The sequence below is a fragment of the Haemorhous mexicanus genome, chromosome 22 (genome assembly GCF_027477595.1).
Source record: "Haemorhous mexicanus isolate bHaeMex1 chromosome 22, bHaeMex1.pri, whole genome shotgun sequence".
NCBI classification, from domain to species: Eukaryota; Metazoa; Chordata; class Aves; order Passeriformes; family Fringillidae; genus Haemorhous; species Haemorhous mexicanus.
The window spans coordinates 5449956-5475184 of record NC_082362.1 but is presented as its reverse complement, the minus strand read 5'-3'; the positions used below and the strand labels follow the sequence as shown (position 1 = coordinate 5475184).

Here is a 25229-nt window from a genome sequence, read left to right as displayed (position 1 = left end):
TTGAGGCTGCTTCCAGGGCTCTGGTCAGCAGGGAACTCTGCACCACCACAGTCTCAGTGCCTGAGGAGCCCTGAAGCCCAGAGAGGGAGGTCCTCTTTACACACCAGCACAAAGGGTCACAGACAGGACATGTGCCCACATTTCCCTCCCTTAATTTGCTGCCTGGGCTCCTCCCTCTAAAAACCTCCAGATCCTCTCCTTGTGCTGACTCCAACCCTGTTACCTCTCGGACATTTTACGCCCTCAGAACTAAGGGCTTGGGTTTTATTTTATTTTACTTTATTTTAATTTTCTTTGAAAGGTTCAAGGTTTTTTTTTAATGAATGTGTTTCCCCATTGTTTCCTTCCTGCATGTTGACCTCGTACCCATTGTAGGCATGACAGCTATTCTGATGTCAGCCGCCGGACTGCCCGTGCACCTCACCCGTGTGCCTCAAGCTGCCAGCACCCATAAGGCCACTAAAAAACACAGCTCAGTTAAAGAGGGGAGGAAAGTGTCCAAGAAAGGTAGTTCCTGCTCAAACTCTGATATTTGCTTCCATCTTTTTCTCTTTATCTCTCTGCACCCCTCTTTTCCTCTTGTTTCTCTCCCCTACCCTCTTGGCTCTTGGTTTGACTGATGATGTTCATCCCAGCGAGGGGAGAAGCAGGACACGCCTCCCCTGACCTGCAGCCTCTCTGACAGGCTCTGAAATAACATGGTAAAGTAGGTGTGGTCCTGTGGTAGGTCAGCTTGTTTCCACAAAATGAAAGCTGGAACAGATCTGTGCTCTGCATGTCAGACTCCACCAGCCTCCCCTGTGATCCTGCTACACCCTCTTGGGGAGTGTCTGCATACCAGGACCTTCTGAGTTGGTGGGACCATTAAGAAGAACATCAAATCCATATGAACTCTGCAGAGAAGATTTTCTTGTGAGCCATGCTTGTCATGATTGAGTCATGGGATGACAAGGATCTCCCAGACAATCGGGCTCCTGAGTCATGTAGGACATTTGAGGTCAAATTGCAGAGGATTTGTTCTCTCCACCTCAGTCTGGGGTGGGAGTGAAGTGGAGTGCTCTCAGGTGGACATGCACTGGCAGGAAGGGATGAATTACCTCAGCTCTCTTGCTGAGTGGAGCCCTCTCCAGAGTAGGGCTTTCACTTCTCTTCATATCCCACTGGCACCCCTCACCTTCACAGAGCTGAGAGCCTGGATCCCATCCATGTGCCTGGGACTCTGCAGGGGTAGGTGTGAATCCAGCCTGGTGTAGCTGTAGAGGTTGTTTGCCAGCCTTGGCACTGGGCTGTCAACCACCACCTAACCTACAGCATGTCCCCCTTTGGGTAAGCCTGGTGGGGACTGGGGATGTTCAACACAGATCTCTGCACTGAAGAAAGGAAAGAGCCCAGAGGTGGAGAGGAAGAGGCATCTGCCTGTCTAGGGAGTTTTTTTGTACCTTCTTCTCTCGTTGGTGTCCATGAGGTCCAAAGCTGTCTGAAGGAGGCAGGAAGAAAAATAGAAATGAAATGAGGAGGGAGGTATTTTATGGAAATGCATTATGGAGAGAGCTGTGAGAAGGAGTGAGAAAGCAAATGTGGAGTAGGATGTGTGATGGAGGGGGAGGAGAAAGCAGGGGCGGCAGGAGAAGCAGCAAAGAACAGGAGGAGCAAAGGAAAATGGGAGGTGAAGGAGAAGAGCTGAGCAGAGGAGGGTGGCAGAGGGGCTGGATGAGGAGCCAGCTCCCATTGTGGTGGGGCTGTGTGGCTCCTGGTGCTTCACTCCTGGCATGGGCAGCATACAAGGGCAGGAATGGGGGCTGGGTGGTGGGGATGCTCTGCAAAGTGCCAAAAGGGAGCTGTGGTGAGGCCAGGCCCTCCCACAGAGGCACTGGCTTGCCCCAGTTGCTAGAGGAGCCCAAAACACCAAAAGGGCCAGAGCTGCACTGATGTTGGTCACCTGCTGCTGTTGCTTAGTGACATGAAACAGCTGTATTTAGGTCACAGGGTGGCCACAGACACAGGCTGGCTGGCTGCTGCCCTGCTGCCTTCTCCTCTGTGGGGTCTGTTTGCCCAGGTGCTGTCTGCTCCCAGCATCCAGCCCTCCCTGGCACTGTGTGAGCAGCCAGGATGCTGTGAGGGTGGGATGTTAGCAGGAGGATGTGTGTTGTGACTGCTGAGCTGGGTGGGGAGAGCAGCAGTGCAGGACATGGGAATGGTGGGACCTGGGCTGGGAGGTGAGAGCAGCACACACTGCATTGGGTGTCCAGTGGCTGTATCTGTGCACCCCATCAGCATCACTTCTTCCATTCCTCAGCTCTGGCTCAGCCCCAGGGCAGGCTGTCACCTCCCTGCCAGCTCTGCAATGCCACCTGCTGGGGCTGGGACATGTCTGGAGGAGCAGAGAGGCAGCACCAGCTGGAAGGATGGAATGGGAAAGGGGCATCAGGCATTTCCTTCTCCCATCCAGCACGGCAGGATTTGTCCCAGCTGTCCTCATCTTGCCCAGGATGTGCTGCAGAGGAGACTTGCAGATCAGCCCTTTCCCACACTGACGCATGAGAAGGGGAGCCTTTCAGTGCTTTAGGTTGTTAAAATCCCCCCTCTTATTTTAAAAAGCAGGATTCCTCTTGGTGGGGGCTGGGATGCCAGTCCTGTGGAGTGCCTCACTTCTGGGATGCAGAATGTGTTCAGTCCCTTCTAGGAACAAGCTGTGTTTGTACAACACTCCTCAGGGCTTAGAAACAGCCCTTAGAAATTATTCTGCAGTGCAGGTACTGAGCTTGACTTTTGGCCAGACTGTTCTTTCCCTTCACAGACCCTGGTGCTGCCAACAGACAGAGATGGGTTCATTTTGTGCCCTGAATTTCTGCATCGTGTGTTCTTGGCCACTTCCCTTGAGGATTTTCCATCATGGAGAGCTCAAACAAGAGCTCTGCATCCAGGACTAGACCCAGCATTGCACTGGCCACAACCAGCTGGTGGTGGGTGCAGAGTGCCCCTGCTGAGCCCCTTCTCCCTCCCTCTGCTGCTGCCAGCCCTGATCCCACCAGGGTGAGGCAGCACTGGTGGAATTGCAGCTGGCTTGGTGAATAGCTGGGGTGTGTTAAACAGAGGTGCTAATTAATCAGGACTCGTTAGCACTGTTGCTGCTCTGTCAGGGATGTTTCTGGCACAGCCAGGTGCTGCAGGGCTTGGGGAAGCTGTAGTCTCTGGGCAGGCTCTGTGCTCTCCATGCTGGCACAGGGCCTGGCAGCCTCTGCCATCCCCATGGGTTGGTGCTGCCCTGGGATGCTGCAGCCTCTCACTGCCCTGTGCCAGCACTGCTGGGACCTGGCTGCTGTCAGGGAGGCAGGAAGGCAGGTGGCTTGTCCTGCTCTCTCCAAGTGCTGCTTGTGCATGCTGCTGGCCTCCCCAGCCTTTGCAAGGACCTCCAGGGGCTGCTTGGGTCTGCTGTGTCCCTTGTCACCCACTTCCACCTGGTGAGGAGGTTTCCCTGCACATCCATCCTCTCTGGGATGGGCAATCACTGCAGGTGCTGCAGTGAGGAAGGAGAGGAGCACACTCATCCTTCCTTCCACACTCATCCTTCCTTTGCCATCCACCTGCAGCTGGAGGTACAGACTGTGCCAGTGCCTGTGGGATGGGTGGGAGCCCCTCAGAGCTGGGAGATCTTGTTGTTCCTGTGGGGAAACATCTGCTGAAGGAGACAGGCTGCAGAAACAGGGATGCTCTGACCCAGAGCAGCCTGGTCACTGGATTATCCTGCTGAAATGCTGAATATGGAGAAATCTATAGATACAGCCTTTGCAAGTCCAGGGAGCAAAGGTGAAGGGAGCTGTGTGACTGTCTGTGACAATAACTAGGAACAGCCAGAGTCTGGCCTGCAGAGGGTATCAAAAAAAGTCTGCTGGAAACCATATGGCTTGTTTTGGGCTACAGAAGGAGACATTACTGGTGCAAGCATTTGGTTGCTGTGCAAGGATTCAAAACACATCTGTTAAATGTTGCCCATAGAAAGCCCTTGCTGCAGCAAGCAGCTTATTATCTACAGGGAGGAAGGGGAAGCATTAAAAACAATTTGATATTCCTCTCTTTGTAAATGAAAGAATGCTTAACATTCTTTGGCATCCTGGATAAATCTGTAGCACAGCTCTGGGCCAGCTGGAGATCAACGCCACCAGTCGATTCTTCCAGTCCATTTTCAATCCACTATTGAATCCACACAACTCTGGGGACTGACCAGGCTTTGATGATCCCAGGGGATGGCTAGAACAAAGATTTGGAGACAAACACTTTTATGGAGTAAACAGCCCTGTAAGGAAGTGATTCAGGTGCTGGAGCATACGTGGCTCGTGCCATGGTCCCAGCTGCCTCCTCCTGTGCTGCTGGGACGTGGCCAGCCAGATGTGCTGGTCTGCCCAAGGAAGGCCATGTGGGCTTTGCTACCCATCCTGAAAAAGAGCTCTCGGCATCAAAAGTCCCTTCTTTGGGACTGGGCTTTGAAATCCTTGCAGCTGGGGATGGATTTTTCTAAAGTGTCAGGGCTGCCCAGCCCTCTCTCTCCAGGCAGCTTTGGTGGCTCTAAATGCATTAAAGCGTTGTCACAGCAAAGTGACAGGGATAGATTGCAGATGCCACAGTGCAAATCCATCAGGCATGGGTTTCCTCAGGGTAGCTGAGGGCTGCATCACCTTCTGCCTGCTTGGTTCCCCCAGCTCCATCCTAATGCCAGCTGCTGAAGTGGTGTAATGCCCAAAATCCCAAGGACTTTCCTGTCTTGCTGTTACCCAGCTCTGCACCAGAACTTTTGTCTCCTTTCATTGGTTTCATTTGAATGAGCCTGGCCAGTTCTTGGGTGACTTATCTCTTTGTTCCTTGGAGCTGCTCCAGAGAAGAAAAGTCACAAGGGATTCTGTGGAAGGAGCATGCCCCACCATGCTGAATGAGCTGAACTGCTCTAAAGCTGCTCAGATCTGCAGTGCAGGTGGGAGCAGGTGAGCTGGGGCTTTCAGCAAAGTGCTGGGCAGGTGTTGCTGCTGGTGTAACACCCCCTCCCTGCTCCCTTCCCTTGCTGTCTTCACCTTGGCCGTGCATCTTTTTGGCTTTCCTTCCTCCAGCCCAAAGCCAGAGGAGACAAGAAGGTCACGTCAGAAAGAGCCACCTGAGAAATGCATGTTGGGTGGAGAAGGACTTGGTGTTGGTCTGTCTGTCAGGCAGCACGGGATCCACAGGGATGAGAACACAGTGATCATCATGGAATGGATGGCCTTAGGCTGGATAGTAGCTAGTCCTGCTCACAGCATTCTTCCTAAAACCTGTGAAGCAGAAGAAACTGAAGCCTTCATCAGCTGTAGGGCCATGGAGGTCTCCAGAGGCTGATTGCAAGTGCCACATGTGGGAAGTGCCACCCTGTGTTTGCCAGCCTGGAGTACAGACATCACAGAATGCTCAGCTGGGGGATGTCAGGCACAGTGAGCTGGGAGAGCTCAGACTGATCACATCCCCTTCAGACTCATTCCTACCTCTTGATCCTCTGTATGCAAGCAAGGTCCCAGCAGAGAATTCCTGGAATTTCTTTTGGAAAAGACAAGACAAGGAGCCACATTCCCTATGAGATCTGGTGATGAGGCCTTGAAGCAGCTCCTGAACTTCTGAACCCTTGGCCTCAAAGGTGGAAGCCTGAGCCTTGCCCAGGCTCCTCCCTGTTTCCTGCTCTTGGGACAGTTCTTGGAAATGCTTTTCCAGGGAATTTTGGGCCCTGAAGAGGAAAACACCTGCTTCTGTGTTGTTCTTTGGCTTAATGCTTAATCCTGCTGCCACCTATCTGGCTTGGGATCTCCAGAGATTGGTCCTCACAGCCCTGCTCTGCCTGAGGTGTCAGGCATCCCTCCTGCCCAGCACTGGCACTTGGAGTGGATGTCCCTTCACCTCCCGGGCTCCTCTTCTTGCTCTGTGTGCTCAGCCATCCCTTCCTCCTGCTACTGCTGCCAGAAATCACAGGTTTCAGGATGGCCAGGAATCCCCTTCTGAAAATAACTCATCCTAATGACTGTGTTTTCATTTAGGAGAGTCCAGCCCACAGTTCCTCAGTCTTCTTAGCTAAAGGATGTTGGTGCTCTGCCTTCCTCTCTTCCATGGTGTTCTAGGGAATGAGGGACTTAACCTGAGAGAGGATCTGTGCCATGCAGGCCTTTGCCTGTTCAATCCCTCTTGTGGCATGGGAGCAGTCCTTCCCTTCTGCTTCATGTTTGTCTCTCCATGAAAAGTGGTTGTGCAGAAAATAGCACCCCCTCCTTCCTGCTCGTGGCAGACATGGCTTTTTGGACTGGAATAACAGCTGCAGAGGCTGCCTCTTGGTGTGCAGCTTTTTGAACCACAGAGCCAATGCTTGTGAACCCTCTGTCTTCCCTGAGAGCCCCAGAGTGGATGGGGGGAACTGAAGATGGGCAGTGCAGGTACAGCTGATCCCTGGCTGCTCCACATGGTGATGCTCTGTGTCCTCCTGGGCATGTGGAGTTGGGAGCAGCAGTACTCTCCATGCTAAAGCATCCACCTGGACAGGATGGAGATTGGAGAAGGAAGAGCTACACCTTGGCCAGCCTGTTTGGCACAGCACTGCTTGCTCCTGGTGTCCCCCAAAAGTGGATTCAGGAAGGATGAGGTTCCCCCAAGCCAAGTGTCTGATCTCTCTTTGCCTCCTGCCAGGTGGAGCTGTAACATCACTTGTGCAAACGTTTCCTTTCCCAGGCTGGTGGAGAAGCCTGGCAGCTTCTGTGGCAGGCCTGATGCCTGGTGAGGAGCTCCTCTCCTCTCCCCCAGGGCCAGGTGCCTTGCAGAGGCATGGGATGCTCCCTGGCTTAAGCCAAGCCTTGCTGGGCAGCTCCAGGAGGATGGGCTGGGAGCTGAGGTGGCAGTGGATGCACTCAGTGGTAATTTCTCTTGGTGTTGTGTGATATTTGCTGCTTCATCCCACAAGGCCTCCAGGGACCAGGCTGCTGGGCTGCTCAGGTGTCTGTGCCTGGGTGGATGGGACCAGGGATTGTATTTGGGAAGATGCCAAGATAATGTCTCATGCTGCAAATGGGGTTCATGTTCAAAGCTGGGTTATTTTATACACCTGGTGACTTGCACTGTGTCTTGCCAGGTGAGTGTGTGGAAGCTCAGGACCAAGGCCACTGTTTCATGTTGAGGGTGTGGAGCTCATTGTGCTGTATTCAGAACTGGGCCTGAAGCTCAGAGTGTTGCTGGGTGTCCTTGCTGGGCACCAGTTGGGGTGGTGTGAAAATGCCTTTTTTTCTCCTTTGACAACACAGACTGTGTGATCCTCTGTCCCATCAAGTCTGTCAGGTTTGATCCCAGCTGGTTTCTGGTGTGACAAAGTCCAGCTGGGACGTGCCTGGTGTCACTTGGGGTGTGTGAGGAGAACAGGAGCACACCAGCTACAACACCAGCTACAGACCTGTGGCACTCACAGCCCTAGAGGGAGCCATGGCTGAAAGCAAAGCCTTTGCTGGGCTTGTAGGGATCTGTTGGAGTGTTCTCTTCTCCCCCTCTAACCCTGACCTTTCTCCTTGGCATCCTGGCCAGTGACCTGCTTGTCTGCCTTCTCTCTAGCTCACCCCACACGTGCCCATCACAGCACAGAGTGTCTGACTTCTCTGTCTCATCTCTCCTTGTGCAGCCACACCAACAGAGCCAGAATCAGTGGTGAAGAAGTACCTGGAAGAGCTGAAGGGAGCTCCTGCTGATGAGGTAAGAGGACAGTGAAGCAACTCCAGCTGGCCCAGGTCACTGGGGTGCCAGGGAAACCACAGCAGTGCCCAAGGGCCATCCCTCTTTGGGTGTCTGGTGCTGCTTGCAGTGGCCCGGTTGATGTGAGGTGGAGAGTCCTCAGCACTGCCTGACATTCACATGTGACCACAGGTGACTTGTCCTCATTAGAGGACTGTGATGAAGGCACAGTGTGGGTTGAGTTGCTCATCCTGACAGTGCCTCCCCATTTCCTTTGGAGGAAGGAGTTTGGTTTTGATCTCGGTGCTGAGAGATCAAAACTAGAGATCAAGCCCTGCACTGGAGCTCCTTTGCAGAGAAGCAGGGTGTAACCATACTCTCCTCTCTGACTGATGACAGCTCTCCACCTCCTGGACAATGCAGGAAGTGGAGTGGAGCGATACCAGCCAGATAAGGAAACCTTTCTCTGTCCTTGAATCTCAATTAAAGCTGAAGGCAAATCTTCCTGAGGCATCTCCTGATGGCTTCCGTGGTGTGTCAATCCTCAGGAGCAGCCTGTGCTCACCCCACGTGGTGGTTTCTCCCCTAGGACTGCATGATCTGCATGGAGAAGCTGTCCTCCCCCTCGGGCTACAGCGACTCGTGCCACTCCAGCAGCATCAGGCCAGAGGCAGTCGGTCGCCTGAGAAACTGCCAGCACTCCTTCCACATGCTCTGCATGCTGGCCATGTACTCCAACGGGAACAAGGTACTGAGCTGGCCCATCCTCACCAGGCCCCTGTGTGCAGGTGGCTGTGGAGCTCTGATGTGGCTTCTGTCCCCTGGCAGGATGGCAGTTTGCAGTGTCCCTCCTGTAAAACCATCTACGGAGAGAAAACCGGTACCCAGCCCAAAGGGAAGATGGAGATCTCCACTTTTCCCCAGTCCCTCCCAGGACACAAGGACTGTGGGACAATCAGGATTGTGTATCACATCAGCAGGGGCATCCAGGTGAGTGCCCAGTGTGCTGGCAGACAGCACAAGCTGGGAGAGCTTCCCAGAAAAGTCCTGGGATCCAGTGCAGCACCTGCTGGCAGCCCTTTGCTGAGCAGCCTGTGGTGCCTGGAGCCAGCAGCTGCTCTGGCTGCTCTTCAACATGTGAGGGTCTCCTCCATCAGAGATCTTTTCCTGAGCAGCCCCAGCTGCTCTGATGTCTGCCTGAAGTAGGGAGGAGACTGGCCATGATCACAAGATGGGAAACATCCCATGGTCTGGTTTCACAGCTCATGTTGGTTTCAGTGGTGAGAGTGAACTTTCAAAGGTTTGAACTGTGTGCCCTTTTTAAGGTGTTACCAGAGCACATGGAAAAAGCAGTGATTTGGGGCTGTCTCTCACCAGAATTTAGGTAGATTTTAGATCTGGCTTTGTATCCCAGCATGAGAGTGCTTTTGGAGGATCTGTAATACTCATGTGTCCTATAAGAGCAAGTCAGACACACTGTACTCACCAACAATACCTTGCTGCCTCTACATGGAAGAGCTGGTTTGGGATGGGCCTATGTCAGATCCTGCTGCTGATGCATTGCCCAACTGATATGAAGATGGCCATGTCCATGACAAATCTGTCTCATCTCTTGCAGGGCCCAGAGCACCCCAACCCTGGGATGCCATACACAGCCAGAGGCTTTCCTCGCTATTGTTACCTACCAGACAATGAGAAGGGCAGGAAGGTGAGCTATCACACCCTGCTAACATCACCCTTCTTAAGCTGTCAAGCTCCTGACAAGCTGCATTCATGGCACAAGTCTCCTAGCTGCTGCTCTTAGCTCTGTTCTTCCTTTTCCCCTGTAGGTCCTGGAGCTCCTGAAGGTGGCCTGGAAGAGACGCCTGATTTTCACAGTGGGCACCTCCAACACCACGGGCGAGAGCAACACGGTGGTGTGGAACGAGATCCACCACAAGACTGAGATGGACTCAAACCTCAGTGGCCATGGCTACCCTGACCCCAACTACCTGGACAATGTGCTGGCAGAGCTGGCTGCCCAGGGTGTCACTGAGGACTGCCTGGGCCAGTGAGCCTCAGGGGCCACTAGTGCACTTATTCCTGATGCCTTAAGTTCCCTGTCTGACCACCCATCACACTGAGCAATAACAGTTCTGTGGGAGCCCTGCCCGCTCTTCACATTTTTTTGGTGGGGGGGTGTGGGGTTGGGAAGGATATTTTTGTAGAAGCTGTGCTTGTGTCTCTGGGTGGGATTGATGGCTGCAGCCAGGAGAGGCTGGGATGGGACTGGGGTGACAGATCCCCTGGGGAAGGCAGGACCTTCCTTTGGTAATGCCTGGGGACAGGATGGGAGAGGAGAGTGCCTTGCTTCCAGGAGATCACCTGGAAGTCAAACAAGGTCCTCCTTTTGGGACACATCAGCTCCCTGTCTGAGGCACCTCTTGCCTCCCTCCTGCTGTGTATCTCTGCTCGGTCCCAATAAACTCTTCATTCTCACAGTAAGACCCTGCTCTGCCTTCCTGCTGCCTTGGGGCTTGGGGTGGCTCTTCTGGGGAACCAGCCTGCTCCGTGGAGCCACGGACCATTAATCCAGCCAGGAGGGAAAGCTCAGCTCTGCTGGAGGGACACTCATCTCAATGGAGGCAGGATGAGAAGCAGAACCTGTCCCTCTCTCCCCTTCTCTCAGGTGAAATGGCAGCAATTCAGTGAAGCCTGTGCAGGGAGGAGCTGCTGTGCTTTGTGCTGCTGCTGCAGGGATGCTGGTGCCACCAGCTGGTGACAGTTGCCTTCCTCCCAGCAGCAGTGGTGGCCAGCCCAGGTGCCAGCAGCAATTCTCTGGCTCAGAGCCTGTCCCTGCTCTGGCTGCTGGCACCTTACAAATGGGACATTGCCCCAGTCCCAGTGGCCTTGCTGTACATTGTACCCAGGCTGCTTGTCACATGGGAGCTGATGTCTTTTGAAGAGCTGTTTCTTGTCACCTGGGGACTGATGTCTTTTGAAGAGCTGTTTCTGACCCTCCCCCTCCCTGTAGCCACCAGACTCAGCTGCCCATTAGATCCATCCAGTCCATCCCTTGGGCACTGGTGCCATCTGCTACTTCCTTCCTGGGAAATCTGGGATGGGGCTGGGCTTTGTGGCAGCTCTACCTTGGCCTCCCCCAGATGAGGGATACTTTGCTTCCTGTCATGCCAGTATAAAGATTAAAGGTTTTCCTGAGCCATTGTGGGGTGGAGCTTTCCCCAGTGTCCATCTTGTGCCTGTAAGCTCTAAGAAGCCCCTCAGACATCCAGGGAAATCTGGGCATGCTGCAGGAATGGCAGCTCCTTGGGAGCTGCAGTGACGTGTCTGTATTGCTAAGCTCCACACAAATGGGCTCTGCCTGCTCCTCTCCCACCCTGGTTGCAAAAGGGAGAGGTCTTGAGTTCAAACCTCAGCTTTGTATCCCTGGATCATGTTATGCCAGCAATCAAAGCAGTGAATTGAAGCAAAAATTGAAGCAGGGTTCATTCAGCCCTGTACAAAGCAAGAATTTCCTGCTGAGCCTGGCCTAAAGCATTTCCAGCAGCTGCTGCTGGGTGTGAATCAGCTGGAGCCTCCCTGCATCTGGGCTGGTCCAGGGCAGGGGCACTGGGCTGTACTGAGCCAGCCAGGCTCAGCAGCTCATCCCTGACTGCCCTGCTTTTGGACACATCTCCTAAAATCCTTGTTCTCTCTGTGCTGGGCCCAAGGTGGCCTTGCCCCCGTGGCAGGAGGATCCAAGGGGTGGAAGGGAACAGAGCCAGGTGCTCAGGCATGGTGGTGTAGGGAGATGCTTTGAAGGTGGGGAGAAAGCATAACAACGGTTCCTCTCAGAGCCAGAAGAGGACAGAGCCCCCCCAAAAAGTTTATTGTGCTTCCAGGCACATTTGACCAGAAGCCTTGTGTCCCCCATGCCCAGCTGGAGCCCCAGGAGAGGAGAGGAGAGGGGGGTGTCTGTCCCAGCCCCTGCGGGGATGGCTCATCTGCCACAGGGTGGTTATTATTAGCCCAGCCTTGACCCCGCAGCTATGCTGGGTACCGGCAGCTGAAACTGTGACTCACTGTCCCCCTGCGTCACCCCCCTGCGTCACCCACCCTGCCCCTCACCTTGCTGCTGGCACCTTGCCGGCCGGGGAGCACCAGGGAGGGCTCCGGGGGAACTGGGGGGTCCCCGGGGCAGACGTTGCCGGACAGATGTGGGGGATAAGGGGGGGGTAAGAAGGAGGAGGGACGGAGGCTGCAGCTGCGCCTGTTTTTCCCCTCTGCAGCTGCACGATGTAATCTTTGAATGCCCCATTTCCACTTAATCTGAAGGCGCGGTCCGGGCCCCTTGGGAAGGGGGGGGAAATCTCCTCCCACGCAGGAGTGAGTGGGCAGCCGCTCCCCTTGGCGCACACGGGAGAGGGAGCGCTCCGAGCCCTCTGCGGGGGCAGCGGCGCTGAGGGGCTCCCGAGCCGCGGGGCGCTCCCACTCCCTGCCCCTGTCCCAAGGGCTTGGAAGGGCTACGAGAGATGGGGAAATGTCAGCGTGAGGTGGCCCCAGAGCTGAAAAGGCTTCCGCGCCCCTGCTGCTGGGTGGGACAGTTCACCTGAACGCTGGGATTTGGGTTAGTTCGGGTGTGATGCTCCGCAGCACTTCCCTGCCCGCGGGGCAGGGCTGGCTGCGCCCGAACCAGTCGGGCACGGGCTCACCCCTGGCTCCGGGGCCCCGGTGGGCACAGGGCATCCGCAGGGAGCTGAGTGTTGGTGGGGCGGGTGGGGGTCCAGGATGACTTGCCTGGCTGCCCCCATAGCCCCAACAAAGACTGAGTCCTGCCAGTCCATCCTGGAACGTCGTCCCAGTGCCTCCTCTGCCTCAGTTTCCCCTTTCACATGACTGTCCTGTGCCCTGACTCCCGGCAGGTGCCTCGGGGGTCCTGCAGGACGGTTCCCAGCGGGTTTGGGCCCAGCGGGTGACCCGGGATGCTCAGCTGTCCCCTCTGCCCGCGGGGTCTGGCCGGGCCGGCAGAGCCGGTGCAGGAATGCGGGGCTGGGAGGGTCCGGCTCCAGGACAGGCGGTCCCTGCTGCGGGGGCACTGGGGGCAGCTCGTCCCCTCGGCAGTGGGACGGGGTGAGCTGAGCAGGACAGCACATCCACAGCGCCAGGACGACGCCATGGAGCTGCCGTGGGTGCTGCTGGCGCTGGCTGGGACGGGCTTAGCCGCGGACCTGGGTGACTCCTGGGGGACAGGGCAGAGAGGGACCGGGGTCTGGGGGGCTGCGAGGCCTTTGTGCCAGGGAGGAGTTATGGGGCTGGGCATGGCTGGGGGTCCCCACCAGTGCTGGCACCTTGTGACATTCCCGTGTGCCAACACTGGTGTGGATGCGGGGTCAGGCACTTGCTGAGCGGTGCAGAACCGGGGGGGGGGGTTCCCTGGCTCACTGCCCACTCCCCCAGTCCGGCTGCCCTACGTGCCCCACGTGCCCCCCATGGCACTGCTGGGCAAGGTCACCGCCACCACCTTCGCGCTGGAGAGGCCCCGCTGCGTCTTCGACGGCCACGCCGATGCCTCCGACGCCGTTTGGCTGGCGGTGGCCTTTGCCAACGGTGAGCACTCGCTGCTCCGGCATGTCCCCCTGTCACAAGGGACATGGGGGACTCTCACCGCAGCCGCTCACCCGCCACCTGTGCCGTGCAGCATCAGGCGCCTTCAGAAACCCCCAGTCCCGGGCTGAGGTGCCCCCGTACAAGGAGCTGCCCACTGCCCGCTCCTACATGACGCTGGAGACGGCGGCGGCCGCGTATTCCTGCTCGGCGCCGAGCCCGCCCGTCCTGCGGGTCGGGGGTGACACGGCGTGCAGGGAGCAGGGCAGACAGGACCCCTGCAATGGGCCCCTGCCCTCCCCGGGACCCTACAGGTAAGGCCAGAAGCCCCACATCCCGGCCGGGGTGACTCGCCTGGACCCAGGGCTTGTTCGCCCCAGCCCAGTATCAGCCCCGTCCCCACGGCAGGGTGAAGTTCCTGCTGATGGGCTGCCGCGGCCCCAAAGCGGAGACGCTCTGGTCCGAGCCCATTCTCCTGCGCACAGGTTCTTGTGGCACTGCCACCCCCCCCGCGGGTCCCCTGCACCTCCCCGGTTGGGGTGGTTGGCATCAGCATCAGCCCTGTGCCATCACCCCAAAGGCTGCGGGGAGAAGCGATCCCCGACCCCACATCCACCCCACATCCCTCATCGCTCCTCCTTCCAGCCCTCAGCCCGAGCACCATCGACCCCGCTCCCGCTCGCCCTGGCAGCGCCCTGGTGGTGATCGCCTCCATCCTGGCCAGCCTGGGGGCCGTGCTGGCCACCGCCGTGCTCGGAGCCCTGGGGTACGGGGGGCTACGGGGGCGGGGGCAGTGTTTAACATCGAAAAAGCCTTTTTATTCCTAAATTGGGGTTTTGCCGTAGTTTGCAGGAGAAAAGGCTCCTCGGGGGTGGCTGGTGCAGAGCCCCAGAGACCCCACTTGTTGCCTCTGTTTCTGTCTCCCTGCAGTGCCAAGGTTTGGGGTTCCCTGTGCCACCAGGGCTCTGGGACTGACACCTTCATCCGCAGATCCTACCGGACCCACCACATCCCCCCGGCCCTGCCCCAGCCCCTGCCCCCCGGCTGCGGGTGTAGCCCCCCGGGGCTGTGCCACTCTGCCCCCCAAGCCCCTGCTCCGTGTCAGAGAATCATGGAACAGTTTGGGTTGGACGGGACCATAAAGGGACCACCTCGGTTCAACCCCCCTGCCACAGGCAGGGACAGCTTCAACTAGACGTGAAGTGTCCTGACAAGTAAAATCTGATTTTCCATTTGCAGCTGTCTCCTCCTGGTCTTTGGCCACGCAGGGTGGGACTGTGAAGGTGGGGGACCTCAAAAGCCACGTAGGGCTCTGGCTTGCTGGCACTTGGTGTCGGTGTGGGGGGCATTTGCTGCCACGGGAGGGGTCTGTGGGGCTCATCCCCACGGGACATCCCCTTCTGCCGGGTGGCGTTGTCACCCACCCATGCCACAAACACAGCGGTTCTCAGCACGCCTCGCCGGCGGGCGCTCAAACACAACAAAAGCTCCCGGGGAAACGAGCCCAACCTGTTTGCCACGGGGCTGCGGCCGCTGCAGGAATGTGGGCGGTTGGTGACCACAGGCGGGTCCCAGGGGACGCGGAGCCCGCACTCCCGCACTCCCGCCCTCGGCACCCAGGCGCCCGCATCATGCTCCCGCTGCTCCTCCTGCTCCTGCCCGCCGCACACGGCATAGGTGAGTCCAGCCGTGCCACCGGGACGGGCTCGGGCCTCCCCTGGGCACTGCGGGGATCCCCCGAGCTCAGGCACCCGGACCCCGCTGAGCCTGGAGGTGGGGGGCAGCTGGTGCCCCCTTCTCTGGATCGTGCTCTGGGTGCCACCTCCAGTCCCTGGTGTCTCTGATGTTGGTTGACTGGCACAGCGTGGGCTTCTCTGGAGGTCCCCACTGGAGGACACCAGGACTCCCCTGAACCTGGAGGCGCAGGGCAGCTGATGCCCCCCCATTCTGGGTGCCACCCCAATGTCCCTGGTGTCACCCACCCTGGTCCTCCGGGTGCCCCCGCGGCTGGGAGCATGGAGGGTTTTTGCTTCCTCTTTTAATACAACACATGTCTGAGCCCACACTGGGGGTGGGAGGGGAGCGGGGGCCCCACTGCCGAGATCCCAGGGTTCAGCTGCCTCCTGTCCCTGTCCCTGTCCCCACCCCGAGCCCCGGCACCGCGGCCGCCGGTCAGAGCCTCCACGGCACCCTCTCGGCTTCTCCCCGCAGACCAGGTCGGGCCCAGGCCAGCCCTGACCCAGGTGCAGCTGGAGGGGGTGACGACCGCCTCCACCTTCGTGCTGGACCAGCCCCACTGCGTCTTCAACAACTACAGCAACGCCATCATCTGGCTGGTGGTGGCCCTGGACAAGGGTAGGTGGGAGCAGCCCAGGGCAGGGGGCGTGCAGGGGTCCCTGTACCTCTCACCAAGTCCTTCCTCACCCCCATCCCCATCCCCATCCTTGCAGATGCATTCGCCTTCAACAACAGCGCGGGGCCGGGCACTAACGAGACCGCATTCCAGAGCTTCCCTGATCCTGTCCATGCCTACATGACCCTCAACGCCACCCTGGACAGCTACCCCTGCCCCAAACCGGCCGGGGACATCACGGTGCTGCGGGTGGGCAGCGAGACGAGCTGTGCCCAGGATAACACGAGACCCACGTGCAACGGCCCCCTGCCCGGCCCCGGGCCCTACCGGTGAGGCTGCCCGCGGGACCTGCCCCCTCCAGGGCTGCCGGCAGCCCCCCGGCCCACGGGACCATGGCCAAGCTCCCTTTCCATCTTAGGGTGAAGTTCCTCGCCCTGGAGGGCTCTGTGCCCGTGGCTGAGACAGGCTGGTCGGCACAAATCACGCTGAGGACAGGTACTGGTGCTCATCCTGCCCTCACACCCAGCCCACAGGGGGGAAATGGGGTGGTCCTGGGCGTGTGGGGTGGTCCCAGGGGGCTGAATGCTGAGCAACAGTGGTTTGGGGTGAGGGCTCCTGTGAGAAGCTGGGGAAACTGAGGCAGGGCTCTGCCGTGGGTGTCACACACGCACGGTGGCACCGTGTGATGGCACGTTGGGTTGGCACACACGAGCACATCGTCACCCACCCAGAGCCACTCTGGGCTGTGTATCCCTCCATTCTGCCATCCTGCTCTCCCTCCTGCTCTCTCCCCAGCCAAATCACCCAACAGCATCCCCACGACGAGCAGCGGGCACAGCGCCGGCATGATCGCCATCACCACCATCCTCTCCATCCTCTTCGCCATCCTCCTGGCCGGACTGGTGGCCATGCTCGTCTTCTGGGGGTGAGTGCCACCACCTGGGCGTGCCGGGCAGGGTGACGCCGTCAGAGTGTGACACCGTCATCCCTCGGTTCCCACCCTCACCCCTCACTCCGCCTTCCCTCCCCAGCTCGGACTCCTGCGACAGCAGCATCTTCAGCAAGCAGGAGTCGGTGTCGGTGCGGCGGTACAACACCCACCACGTCTATGACCAGCCGGCCGCCCGGCTCTGAGCCCCCGCCGCCCCCCGGCACCGCCGCCCCTCCCGCGTGCCCCCGGTGCGGGGGTAAATGTGACCCGCAGAGCTCCATCCCCGTGGGTGACACCGCCCGTGGGTGACACCGGCCCGCCGCCGCGGGGACACGGCACGGGAGCAGTGGAGCGGGACATTAAAGGCTTTTCCTCATGCTTTGTGCCCGGGCTGTGCCGCCTGTTTGTGACCCCTCGATGCCCCCCGGAAAGCCCCACGGTCCCCCGTGCCCCGCTGGGAGCCCCAGCGCCGGGCGGGAGGGAGCTGCTGCACGGGCAGGGCGCGGTTGGGGATGCTCTGCAGTGGGAGACGCTGTCACACCCAGCTGGGACATTGATGCCACATGGGGGCAAGTCCCCTGGGTGCAGGGCAGCGAGGAGAGCCCGACCCCCCGCCCTGGTGCTGGGGTGAGGGGCACTGAAATGCCCCGGGAGGGGGGGTGGCGGCTGTGGGGCGTGGTCCTCCAACCCCTTTTATCCCACAGTGATCCTCCCTGACCCAGCCCAGAGGAGGGGCTCCCACAGCCCGAAATGACCCAATCCGTGCCGGGTGCAGCTCGGGTTCCTCTGAGAGCCAGGAGACCCCAAAAGGGAACCGGCACCCCGGGGTGTCTGATCCTGCACCGGGGGTGTCCCTGAGCCCAGTCCGGGGGATGTGGGGCTGATCCCGCACCGGGGGTGTCCCTGAGCCCAGTCCGGGGGATGTGGGGCTGATCCTACACCGGGGGTGTCCCTGAGCCCGACCCGGGGGATGTGGGGCTGATCCCGCACCGGGGGTGTCCCTGAGCCCAGTCCGGGGGATGTGGGGCTGATCCTACACCGGGGGTGTCCCTGAGCCCAGTCCGGGGGATGTGGGGCTGATCCCGCGCTGGTGAGGGCCGGGCTGGGGCGGGGAGGGGAGGCTGATCCTGATGCAGCGGCTGGAAGGGACCGGATCCATCTTTGCTGATCCTACAGCGGGGCGTGGGTCTCTGGGGCTGATCTCAGGGCTGGGGGTGCCCCGATCCTGCAGCCCGGGCAGGATGAGACCCCGCTGGTGCTGGGGACAGCCCCGCTGTGGGTGGAGCCGGGGCAGGTGTGTGTGTACCTGTACACATCATGCACAAACATTGACGGCCCCGTTTTTCCCCGCAGGCGCCGCGCCAAGGGCAGCATCACCCTGACACCCCGGGCCGGTCACAGCGCCCTTCCGGGGTGTCCTTGTGCCGCCTGGGGGGGGGGTGTTAGCAACCTGCCCCCCCCCGCCCGCTGCCGGAGCCGCCTCCGTGGAGCCCGGCCAAGGGAAATCGAGCAAATCCAGCGATTAACTCCTGCCGAGATCAGCGTGGGAGCAGCGGAGGGATGGTTCCATCCGGCATACGCGGGTCCTCTCCGCCCTACACCCCCTGCCCCGAAATAAAACAACTACTTCTCCTGCAAAGGGCTGTGGGGGTGTCACCTGCCACCCGTGTGTCGCTGGAGGTGGCACATGTGTCCCCGACCGCCTGCGGGGCTGGAGCTGGAGCACGGAGAGGCTGTGGGGTGGTGGCGGGGACTGCACCTTGTCCCCTTGCTGTCCCCCCGTGCGGGGGAGGCAGAGGGGCAGCGCTGCAGGAACAGAGCGGTGTGTTCCCAGCGTGTCCCTGCAGCGTCCCCACAGTGTCCCCGCGGCGAAAATGCCAAGGACCATCTCGGCCGGCACAGCCCTGAGCCCCAGCTGTGGGTGCCGGCCGAGTCCCCGAGCCCGGGTGGGTCTCGCCATGGGGGGGTTCCCCGACCCTCCGCTGCTCTCTAGGGCACCAGGAGCCCAGAAATGCCGCCTGTCCTCGGGTGCGCTGCAGCCGGGAGGTGCAGTATTTTAAAAACAAACAAAAAACGGGTTAAAAATCAATAAAACGCTGGAGGTTTGAGGTGCAGAGCAGCGCGGCAGATGCTGCACCCCCCAGGTTCGGGGGGCGCGGAGGGGTTCGGTGTGGGTTTGGCCCAACCCAGGCCGGCGCTGGGCTGGACAGGCTGGGGCTGAATTGCCCTGGAGCCGCGGGAGGTGCCGGGGACCGAGGGGACACAGGGCGGACACAGCGGGGACACAGTTGGGGGGACCGAGGGGACACAGCGGGGACACAGCGGGGACACAGCGGGGACACAGCGGGGGTACCCCGCGGGACCCCGGCAGCGCGGGGAGCCCGGCCCCGCCCACCCGCGCAGGCCACACCCCCTGGCCGACAGCCGATAGCATCACCCAATGGGCGCCGCGGATGAGCTCTAGGCCACGCCTCCTTGCCCGCCCCCGTTCGCTGATTGGCGGCCGCCGGCGCCGGCCCGCACATGGGCGCTGTGCTCGGGGCCGCGGGTTCGAGGCCGCGCTCGGCGCCGTTTGGCTCCGCTCGGCTCCGCTCGGCTCCGCTGCCCGCCCGCCATGGCCCGGCGCAGCGCCCTCTCCATCCGCATCGTGGAGGGCAGGAACCTGCCCGCCAAGGACATGTGAGTGCCCCCGCGGCGGCCGGGAGAGGTTCGGGGAGGGGGCATCCCCAGGGAGTCGCCGCTTTCCCAGGGTTGCTGTGGGGTGTCCCCCCAACAGGTCCCTGATGGGGACACCACCCTCGGGGTGGCCTTAGAGCTTCCTCCCTGCTTTGGGGGCTTGCCCAGAATGGTTTGGGGGCCCCCCAGCCATGCATGAGGTTTAGGGGCTCAGCCCCAAGTGGGTTTAGGATCCGCTTTTGGGGTGTCACCCCTTGGGGTGTTCCCTCCAGGATGGCTTTGGAGTCGCCCTGCATTGAGGATTGCTCCCATGGTGGCTTTAGAGTCCCCCCCAGCAGCGTGTCTACTTCGGGGATTCCCTTCAGGGTAGATTTGGGGTACCCCTCCAGCACTGCATCTACTTTGGAGGTTCCCCATAGGGTGGCTTTGGAATCCCCCTTGCTTTGGGGTTTCCTCCAGGATGGCTTTGCTGTTTCCTTGCTTTGGGGGTTCCCCCAGTGCGGCTTTGGGATCCCCCTCGCTCTGGGGGTTCCCTTCAGGACATTTTTGTGTGCCCCCAGCAGTTCTTAGCGTTTTGGGGGCTCCCTCAGCAGGGCTGTGATTTGGGGACACCCCCCAGGATGGGGCTGAGGTTTCCCCCCGTGCTGTAGATGCCTCCAGAAGTGTTTTGGGTACCCCAAGCAGCGGTCCCACTTTTGGGGCTCCCGCTGTGGGAGGGCTGTCCCCACCACGGAGGGACCCTCGCAGGGACCCCCGGACGCGCAGCAGGACCCGGTACATCTGTCCCCAAAGGAGCAGGGCAGTGCTGTGTCCCCAGCCCCGCTCCGATCCCATCCCCAGCTCCATCCCACCTGGCTGAGGTCCGGGGGGCAGCCCTTGGCTCGGGATTTCCCTCCCAGGAATTCCCGGTGCTCTCTCTCCTCATCGCTCGGATCCTTATGGGGCGGGATGTGGGGACAGCACCGGGGTGGCCCCAGCCGCCACCAAGGCAGCGGGAAGCTGCTCAGGAGCGCTCGGCAGCCGGAAAACCAGCAAAAATCCCTGCAGCCGTCATGGAAAAAGAGGATAAACAAGGAAAGAAACATGACTTTTTTTTTTTTTCTTTTTTTTAAATCCCGTGTGTCAGGGCCTGATTTTTAAATCCCTTGGCACAACTCCCCGCCGGAGCTTGACCCAGCACGGGCGGGCTCTGGGTTTTGGGAGCGCCTGGAGCGGAGCTTTCCGGACCGGTGCCTTTGGGACGTGGCGCTGGGCTGGGACAGCGGGGAGGGAAACCCGAGCGCGACCTTGGCCGTGGCTGCCCCGGCCCCTTCCCCGCTGCCCCAGGGGATCCGGTTCCCTGTCCTGGCACCGCTTTTGGGATTGCTGCTCTCCTCCGGGGAATTCCCTCTGCGGGGTGTCCCCAGCTCAGACCCTGCTGGCAGCAGCCAGGGGTGATGGAGCACCCCCAAATCCCAGGGGAACCCCCAGATCCCCCGGGATTTGGCTCAGGGAGTTACGGGAGCCCCCCCAGCTGAGGCTGCCAAATTTCCCCTGGTCTTTATCCCAGGAAAGCAAGGGAAAGGGTTTGCCTGATTTTTTTGAATGGTTTTAATTTTTAAATTTACTTTACTTAGCATTGATTTTTGTAACGTGACATTTAATTCCTTTATTTGAATTTCTCTCTCTCTCTCTTTTTTTTTATTCTTTTAATGTTAGGATAATAAATAAAGCAACAATTTTAAACCTTTAATTTATTCAAATCTATTCTATTTTTTCAGTATTTTCACTTTTTAACTTTTTATTTCATTTTCAAAAAATTCTTCTTTATTTCCTTTTTGCCCTTTTTCCTTTTTTTCGCTTATTTTTTATTAATTTCTTCAGTTATTATATTTTCTTTTGTTTTTTTCCTTTTATTTCTTTTATATTTCATTATATTTTCATTATTTTGAAATTTTTAAATTCAATTTTTCTTTTATTTTTCTTTTGGTTTTATTTATTTTTTTCTACTTTAGTTTTCTTTTTTTTTTTTAATTCTATTTTTCTCTTTTTTAAAAAATTCTATTTCCCTTCAATTTCTCATTCTGTTTTTTCTTTCCTTTTAAGTCCCATTTTTAATTTAAATCTTTATTTACTTATTCTCACCACCCCCTAGGGCAGACCAGCGCTGCTGCCTCCACCAGTTAATTTTTAATTCCATCCCTCCGCGGCTCCGCTGCCGGAGGGGTGGCTGCGGGTTCCTTCCCCCTTCCCCCAGTCCTGCCTGGGCTCATTTCCTCTTTCCACAGCCCTTCCCCTTTCCAGCTCCTTCCCCGCACGCAGCGTGGGTGCCCCAGCCAGCCCCGCACCCACCGCGCCACCAATCCCTCGGCGACATCCCGGGACAGGGATGCTGCGCGGGCGGAGCCTTTGGAGCGGGGATTTCTCCTCACCCAAAGGCTGCGTGGCGGCTCGGGCACCTCTCGCAGCCCATCCTGTGTTTGAACGCCTGGAACACGCCGTGCCCGGGTGGCTTCGCGGCGCTCTGGCTGTGCTGGATGTCCCCACGCTGGGGACAAGGGTTTGTCGTTGTCACCGCGGGCAGCCGCGCGTTGCCGGGCGCAGCTGGAGCGGGCAGCAGCTGCTCCCTTTCCGCCTGCTCGCTCCCGGCAGCGCCGATGGTTTGCATAAGGCAGGAAATGTCACCAAGGGGCTCCGCTGGATGGCATTTCACCCCCGGCTCTCCTTAAAAATCCTCTCCTTAAAAACCCTCTCGGCAGGGCTGGCACGGAGCGGGAGCGCTCTTGGCAACCTGCTGCATTCCAGCCCCGCGGGGCCGCAGGGGTGGAAGCGCCTGGGAGCAGGGATGTTGGTGTGGTACCCGGGATGCACAGCCCAGAGAAATCCCTGCTGCCGTGTCGGCAGGGAGCCCCACAAAGCCTTTCAGTTCCCTCCAGCCTCTTTTGAATCCCCCAAAATCCCTTTCAGACCCCCTCAAAACCCTTTCAGTCCCCTCCCACCTCTTTTGATTCCTCTGAACCACCTCCTGATTCCCCCAAAGAACCTTTTCAATGCTCCTCAAAACCCTTTCAGTCCCCTCCAACTCATTCAATCCCCTCTGGATTCCCCCAAATTCTTTCAGTTGTCCCCAAGACCCTTTCAATTCCCCCAGCAGCTGCCTCTCAGCCTCTCTAGATTTGGGATGTGGAACTCACTCAGTACCTGGGGTCCTCCCACCTGTGCACCCTCCCTTTCCCCAGGACACTGCCTGACAGTACCTCTGGGGTTGGTGTTCTCCATGCTCCAAGCTGCTCTGTGCCAGTGGGATGGGAGCCACGACCTTTCCATGACCTTGGCCATCCCCCAGGTCCTGGCTCCTCTGTCCCTGGCTGCAGTCCTCACCCCTGACCCTGTTTCTGACGAACCAGGGCAGTAAGATGTAAAACAGTGATTATTTTTTGGCAAGGGTGATTTGGGTTGTCCCCAGGGAGGAAGCATGGTCAAAGCATGGTGGTGGCTGCCCTTCACACCCTCTGCATCTCTGGGGGTGTCTCTAGGGCTGTCACCATCCCTGTGGGAGTGTTGGGGATCTGAGGACACCCTGGGGCTGGAGGAGGCTGCTGTGGCCTCACTCCTGGTGTGTGAAATTGGGCTGCAGGTGCCTGAAGCTGTTTCGGGGAAAGGGTGGGGTTTGTTTGCTCCTTGTCTTCCTGTGTGGAAGAGGAAAAGCCTCTTCTGGCACCAGTGGGACACAGTGGCCGGACACGGTCAGGGAGGAGTGTCCCCGGTCTGGAGGCCAAGCCAGGGTCACCCTGTGCTGGCAGCTGTGGCCAGGTCCCCCTGTGGAAACCTTTGGCAGCCTCTGCTCCCCAGCCTTGCCCTCAGGGCTTGGTCTCTGTGGGGGCTGTTAGGGCTGAAGGCTTCGGTCACCCATGGCCATGAAAGTCCTGTGGGCTGGGTGGTGGCCAGGCTGTGGCTGGTGGCACTGACAGGACTGTCCCTTGTCCTTCTAGCACGGGGAGCAGTGACCCATACTGCATTGTGAAGATCGACGATGAGGCCATCATCAGGTGGGTGGCCCAGCTCCCTGGCTGGTCCCTAGAACTGCTGGAGCCCCAAACCTTGCTCCTGGCAGGTGTCTCCATCTGCTGCGGGCACATTATTGTTATGATTATTGTTAAGATCATTATTTATTATTATTTATCATTCATTATTATTCCCTGCTTTGGGCTGAGATGCTCCTGCAGGCACAGCAGTGTCTAACAGCTCATGGCCCCCTCCCCTCTAACCCACCCCTGTGTCACAAGACAGGGACAGAGACTCATCCCTGCCCCAGCCAGGTTCCAAACTCTGGGTGCTTCTCCCAGCCATGTGTCCCCAAAAGCTGGGAAGGTCCCAGGGCTGGGGAGTACCCCTGAGAGGGAGCCCTGTCCCCCGTGTCACCAGTGCCACCTGCCCCACAGGACTGCCACGGTGTGGAAGACGCTGTCCCCGTTCTGGGGGGAGGAATACGAGGTGCAGCTCCAGCCTGGCTTCCACAGCATCTCCATCTACGTCATGGACGAGGATGCCCTCAGGTGTGCAGGGGGCTTGGCCTGGGGACTCTCTTGGTGGCTTTGGCTCCCTGCATGCTCAGCCTGGTGCTGACACCACAGAATCCACAGCTGGCCATGCTGCCCTGGCTTTTGGGACACAGACGGGTGAAGTTATCTCCCAGGGATATTGTCCAGCTGGCAGCAGAGGGTGGCTGATGTGCTCCATGGGGACAGACACACCATGGTGGCCCCAGTCCAGGATCCCCCAAAGTGGGGGCTGTCCTACCTGGGCACCAATCCCATGCTGTCCTGTTTCCCACATTTGTTTTCCAGCCGTGATGACATCATTGGGAAGGTCTGCATCACCCGGGACATGCTGGCAGAGCACCCCAAGGGTAGGGAAAGGTTGCTGGGGGTTCCAGGAGGGACCCATCTCCCACCCCTTGGACAAGCTGGTCCTGAGGGGTTCCCCAATGACCCCTTCATGGGGATCCCCCCTTTTCCCACAGGATACAGTGGCTGGATGAGCCTCAGCGAGGTGGACCCTGATGAGGAGGTGCAGGGGGAGATCCACCTGCGGGTGGAGGTCCTGGGCAGCCAGGGCAGTCGGCGGCTGCGCTGCTCCGTGCTGGAGGCCAGGTGAGAGGGGACACGAGGGTGACAGGGGCTGTGTGTGCAGCTGGGACGTGGGTGCTGAGTCTGAGCTGCTTCATGACTCAGTTTCCCTGGTGTATCGGGTCCTTTGGGTGCAGAGCATCCTCCTCATCACCCAGCAAGTGCTGAGGGTTCTGGGGCAGGGTCTACTTCATCTGCTGGTCTTTGGGACATGTATCTTGAGATTCCCTGAGAAGGGAGGGGGTGCCATGGGTGCCTGTAGGTATTTTGGGAGGTTGCTGGTAAATTCCCCCTCTTCTTGGCAGGGATTTGGCCAGGAAGGACCGGAATGGTGCCTCCGACCCCTTTGTCCGCCTGCGCTACAATGGGAAGACACAGGAGAGCACCGTGAGTGGCTGCAGCCATGCCCAGCCTGCCAGGGTGCAACTGGAATCAATCCATGGGGAAGCCCAGAGCCATCCCTGTCCCCCAGCATCCCCAGCCTGGTGTCCCTCAGGGATAGACCCACCCAGCAAGAGGGGATAAAGCTGTTGCCTTTGCAGGTGGTCAAGAAATCCTGTTACCCTCGCTGGAATGAGACCTTCGAGTTTGAGCTGGCTGAGCCTGCCGGGGAGAAGCTCTGCGTGGAGGTGTGGGACTGGGACCTCGTCGGCAGGAACGACTTCCTGGGCAAGGTGAGCCCCAAACCCTTTCAGTGCTGCCAGGGTCCTGCCCAGCTGCACACCCAGCCCTCTCCTGCCTTCCCCTCCCAGGTGGTGTTCAGTGTCCAGGGGCTGGAGGCGGCCGGGCAGGAGGAGGGGTGGTTCAGGCTGTGGCCAGACAAGTCCAAGCCGACAGAGGACGAGTGAGTTTTGGCACAGGGTGT

At 58.9% G+C, this 25229-nt stretch overlaps 4 protein-coding genes across 8 annotated transcripts in view; all 4 read left to right on the top strand.

Moving 5' to 3' along the window:
- DTX2 (deltex E3 ubiquitin ligase 2) overlaps positions 1 to 10197 on the top strand; it is a 34547-nt gene extending 24350 nt beyond the window's left edge. Inside the window, exons 5-10 of one of the 2 annotated variants that reach the window (XM_059866138.1) lie at positions 376 to 507; positions 7664 to 7734; positions 8303 to 8461; positions 8542 to 8703; positions 9332 to 9421; positions 9543 to 10197. In XM_059866138.1, the coding sequence (XP_059722121.1) occupies positions 376 to 507; positions 7664 to 7734; positions 8303 to 8461; positions 8542 to 8703; positions 9332 to 9421; positions 9543 to 9767 (839 nt within the window). In that variant the 3' untranslated portion in view covers positions 9768 to 10197. The remainder of the gene's footprint in view (positions 1 to 375; positions 508 to 7663; positions 7735 to 8302; positions 8462 to 8541; positions 8704 to 9331; positions 9422 to 9542) is intronic. The other variant, XM_059866139.1, reaches the window with a different exon arrangement.
- A 2932-nt stretch (positions 10198 to 13129) lies between these two features.
- LOC132337614 (uroplakin-3b-like) lies at positions 13130 to 14491 on the top strand. Its single transcript, XM_059866378.1, has 5 exons — positions 13130 to 13299; positions 13391 to 13610; positions 13705 to 13829; positions 13942 to 14062; positions 14227 to 14491. The coding sequence occupies exons 1-5, from the start codon at positions 13182 to 13184 to the stop codon at positions 14489 to 14491; spliced, it is 849 nt and encodes a 282-aa protein (XP_059722361.1). The 5' UTR covers positions 13130 to 13181.
- A 319-nt stretch (positions 14492 to 14810) lies between these two features.
- LOC132337502 (uroplakin-3b-like protein 1) lies at positions 14811 to 16965 on the top strand. The gene is made up of 6 exons (XM_059866141.1): positions 14811 to 14973; positions 15508 to 15651; positions 15747 to 15978; positions 16068 to 16144; positions 16445 to 16574; positions 16681 to 16965. The coding sequence occupies exons 1-6, from the start codon at positions 14838 to 14840 to the stop codon at positions 16781 to 16783; spliced, it is 822 nt and encodes a 273-aa protein (XP_059722124.1). The 5' UTR covers positions 14811 to 14837; the 3' UTR covers positions 16784 to 16965.
- Positions 16966 to 19100: 2135 nt separating this feature from the next.
- The window catches only part of LOC132337497 (ras GTPase-activating protein 4-like), an 11741-nt gene continuing 5612 nt past the window's right edge, over positions 19101 to 25229 (top strand). For 3 of the 4 annotated variants that reach the window (XM_059866133.1, XM_059866134.1, XM_059866132.1), the window contains exons 1-8: positions 19101 to 19259; positions 23228 to 23284; positions 23678 to 23791; positions 24083 to 24144; positions 24259 to 24388; positions 24670 to 24751; positions 24907 to 25038; positions 25117 to 25208. In XM_059866133.1, coding sequence (XP_059722116.1) covers positions 19195 to 19259; positions 23228 to 23284; positions 23678 to 23791; positions 24083 to 24144; positions 24259 to 24388; positions 24670 to 24751; positions 24907 to 25038; positions 25117 to 25208 — 734 coding nt within the window. In that variant the 5' untranslated portion in view covers positions 19101 to 19194. The remainder of the gene's footprint in view (positions 19260 to 23227; positions 23285 to 23677; positions 23792 to 24082; positions 24145 to 24258; positions 24389 to 24669; positions 24752 to 24906; positions 25039 to 25116; positions 25209 to 25229) is intronic. The other variant, XM_059866135.1, reaches the window with a different exon arrangement.

Excerpts from the sequence above, each read along its gene's own strand:
- LOC132337614 (XM_059866378.1), top strand. The coding sequence starts at position 13,182 with ATGGCACTGCTGGGCAAGGTCACCGCCACCACCTTCGCGCTGGAGAGG. Across the intron at positions 13,300-13,390 it reads GGCGGTGGCCTTTGCCAACG|CATCAGGCGCCTTCAGAAAC; the intron begins GTGAGCACTCGC and ends TGTGCCGTGCAG. Across the intron at positions 13,611-13,704 it reads CCCTCCCCGGGACCCTACAG|GGTGAAGTTCCTGCTGATGG; the intron begins GTAAGGCCAGAA and ends TCCCCACGGCAG.
- LOC132337502 (XM_059866141.1), top strand. The coding sequence starts at position 14,838 with ATGTGGGCGGTTGGTGACCACAGGCGGGTCCCAGGGGACGCGGAGCCC. Across the intron at positions 14,974-15,507 it reads GCCCGCCGCACACGGCATAG|ACCAGGTCGGGCCCAGGCCA; the intron begins GTGAGTCCAGCC and ends TTCTCCCCGCAG. Across the intron at positions 15,652-15,746 it reads GGTGGTGGCCCTGGACAAGG|ATGCATTCGCCTTCAACAAC; the intron begins GTAGGTGGGAGC and ends CCATCCTTGCAG.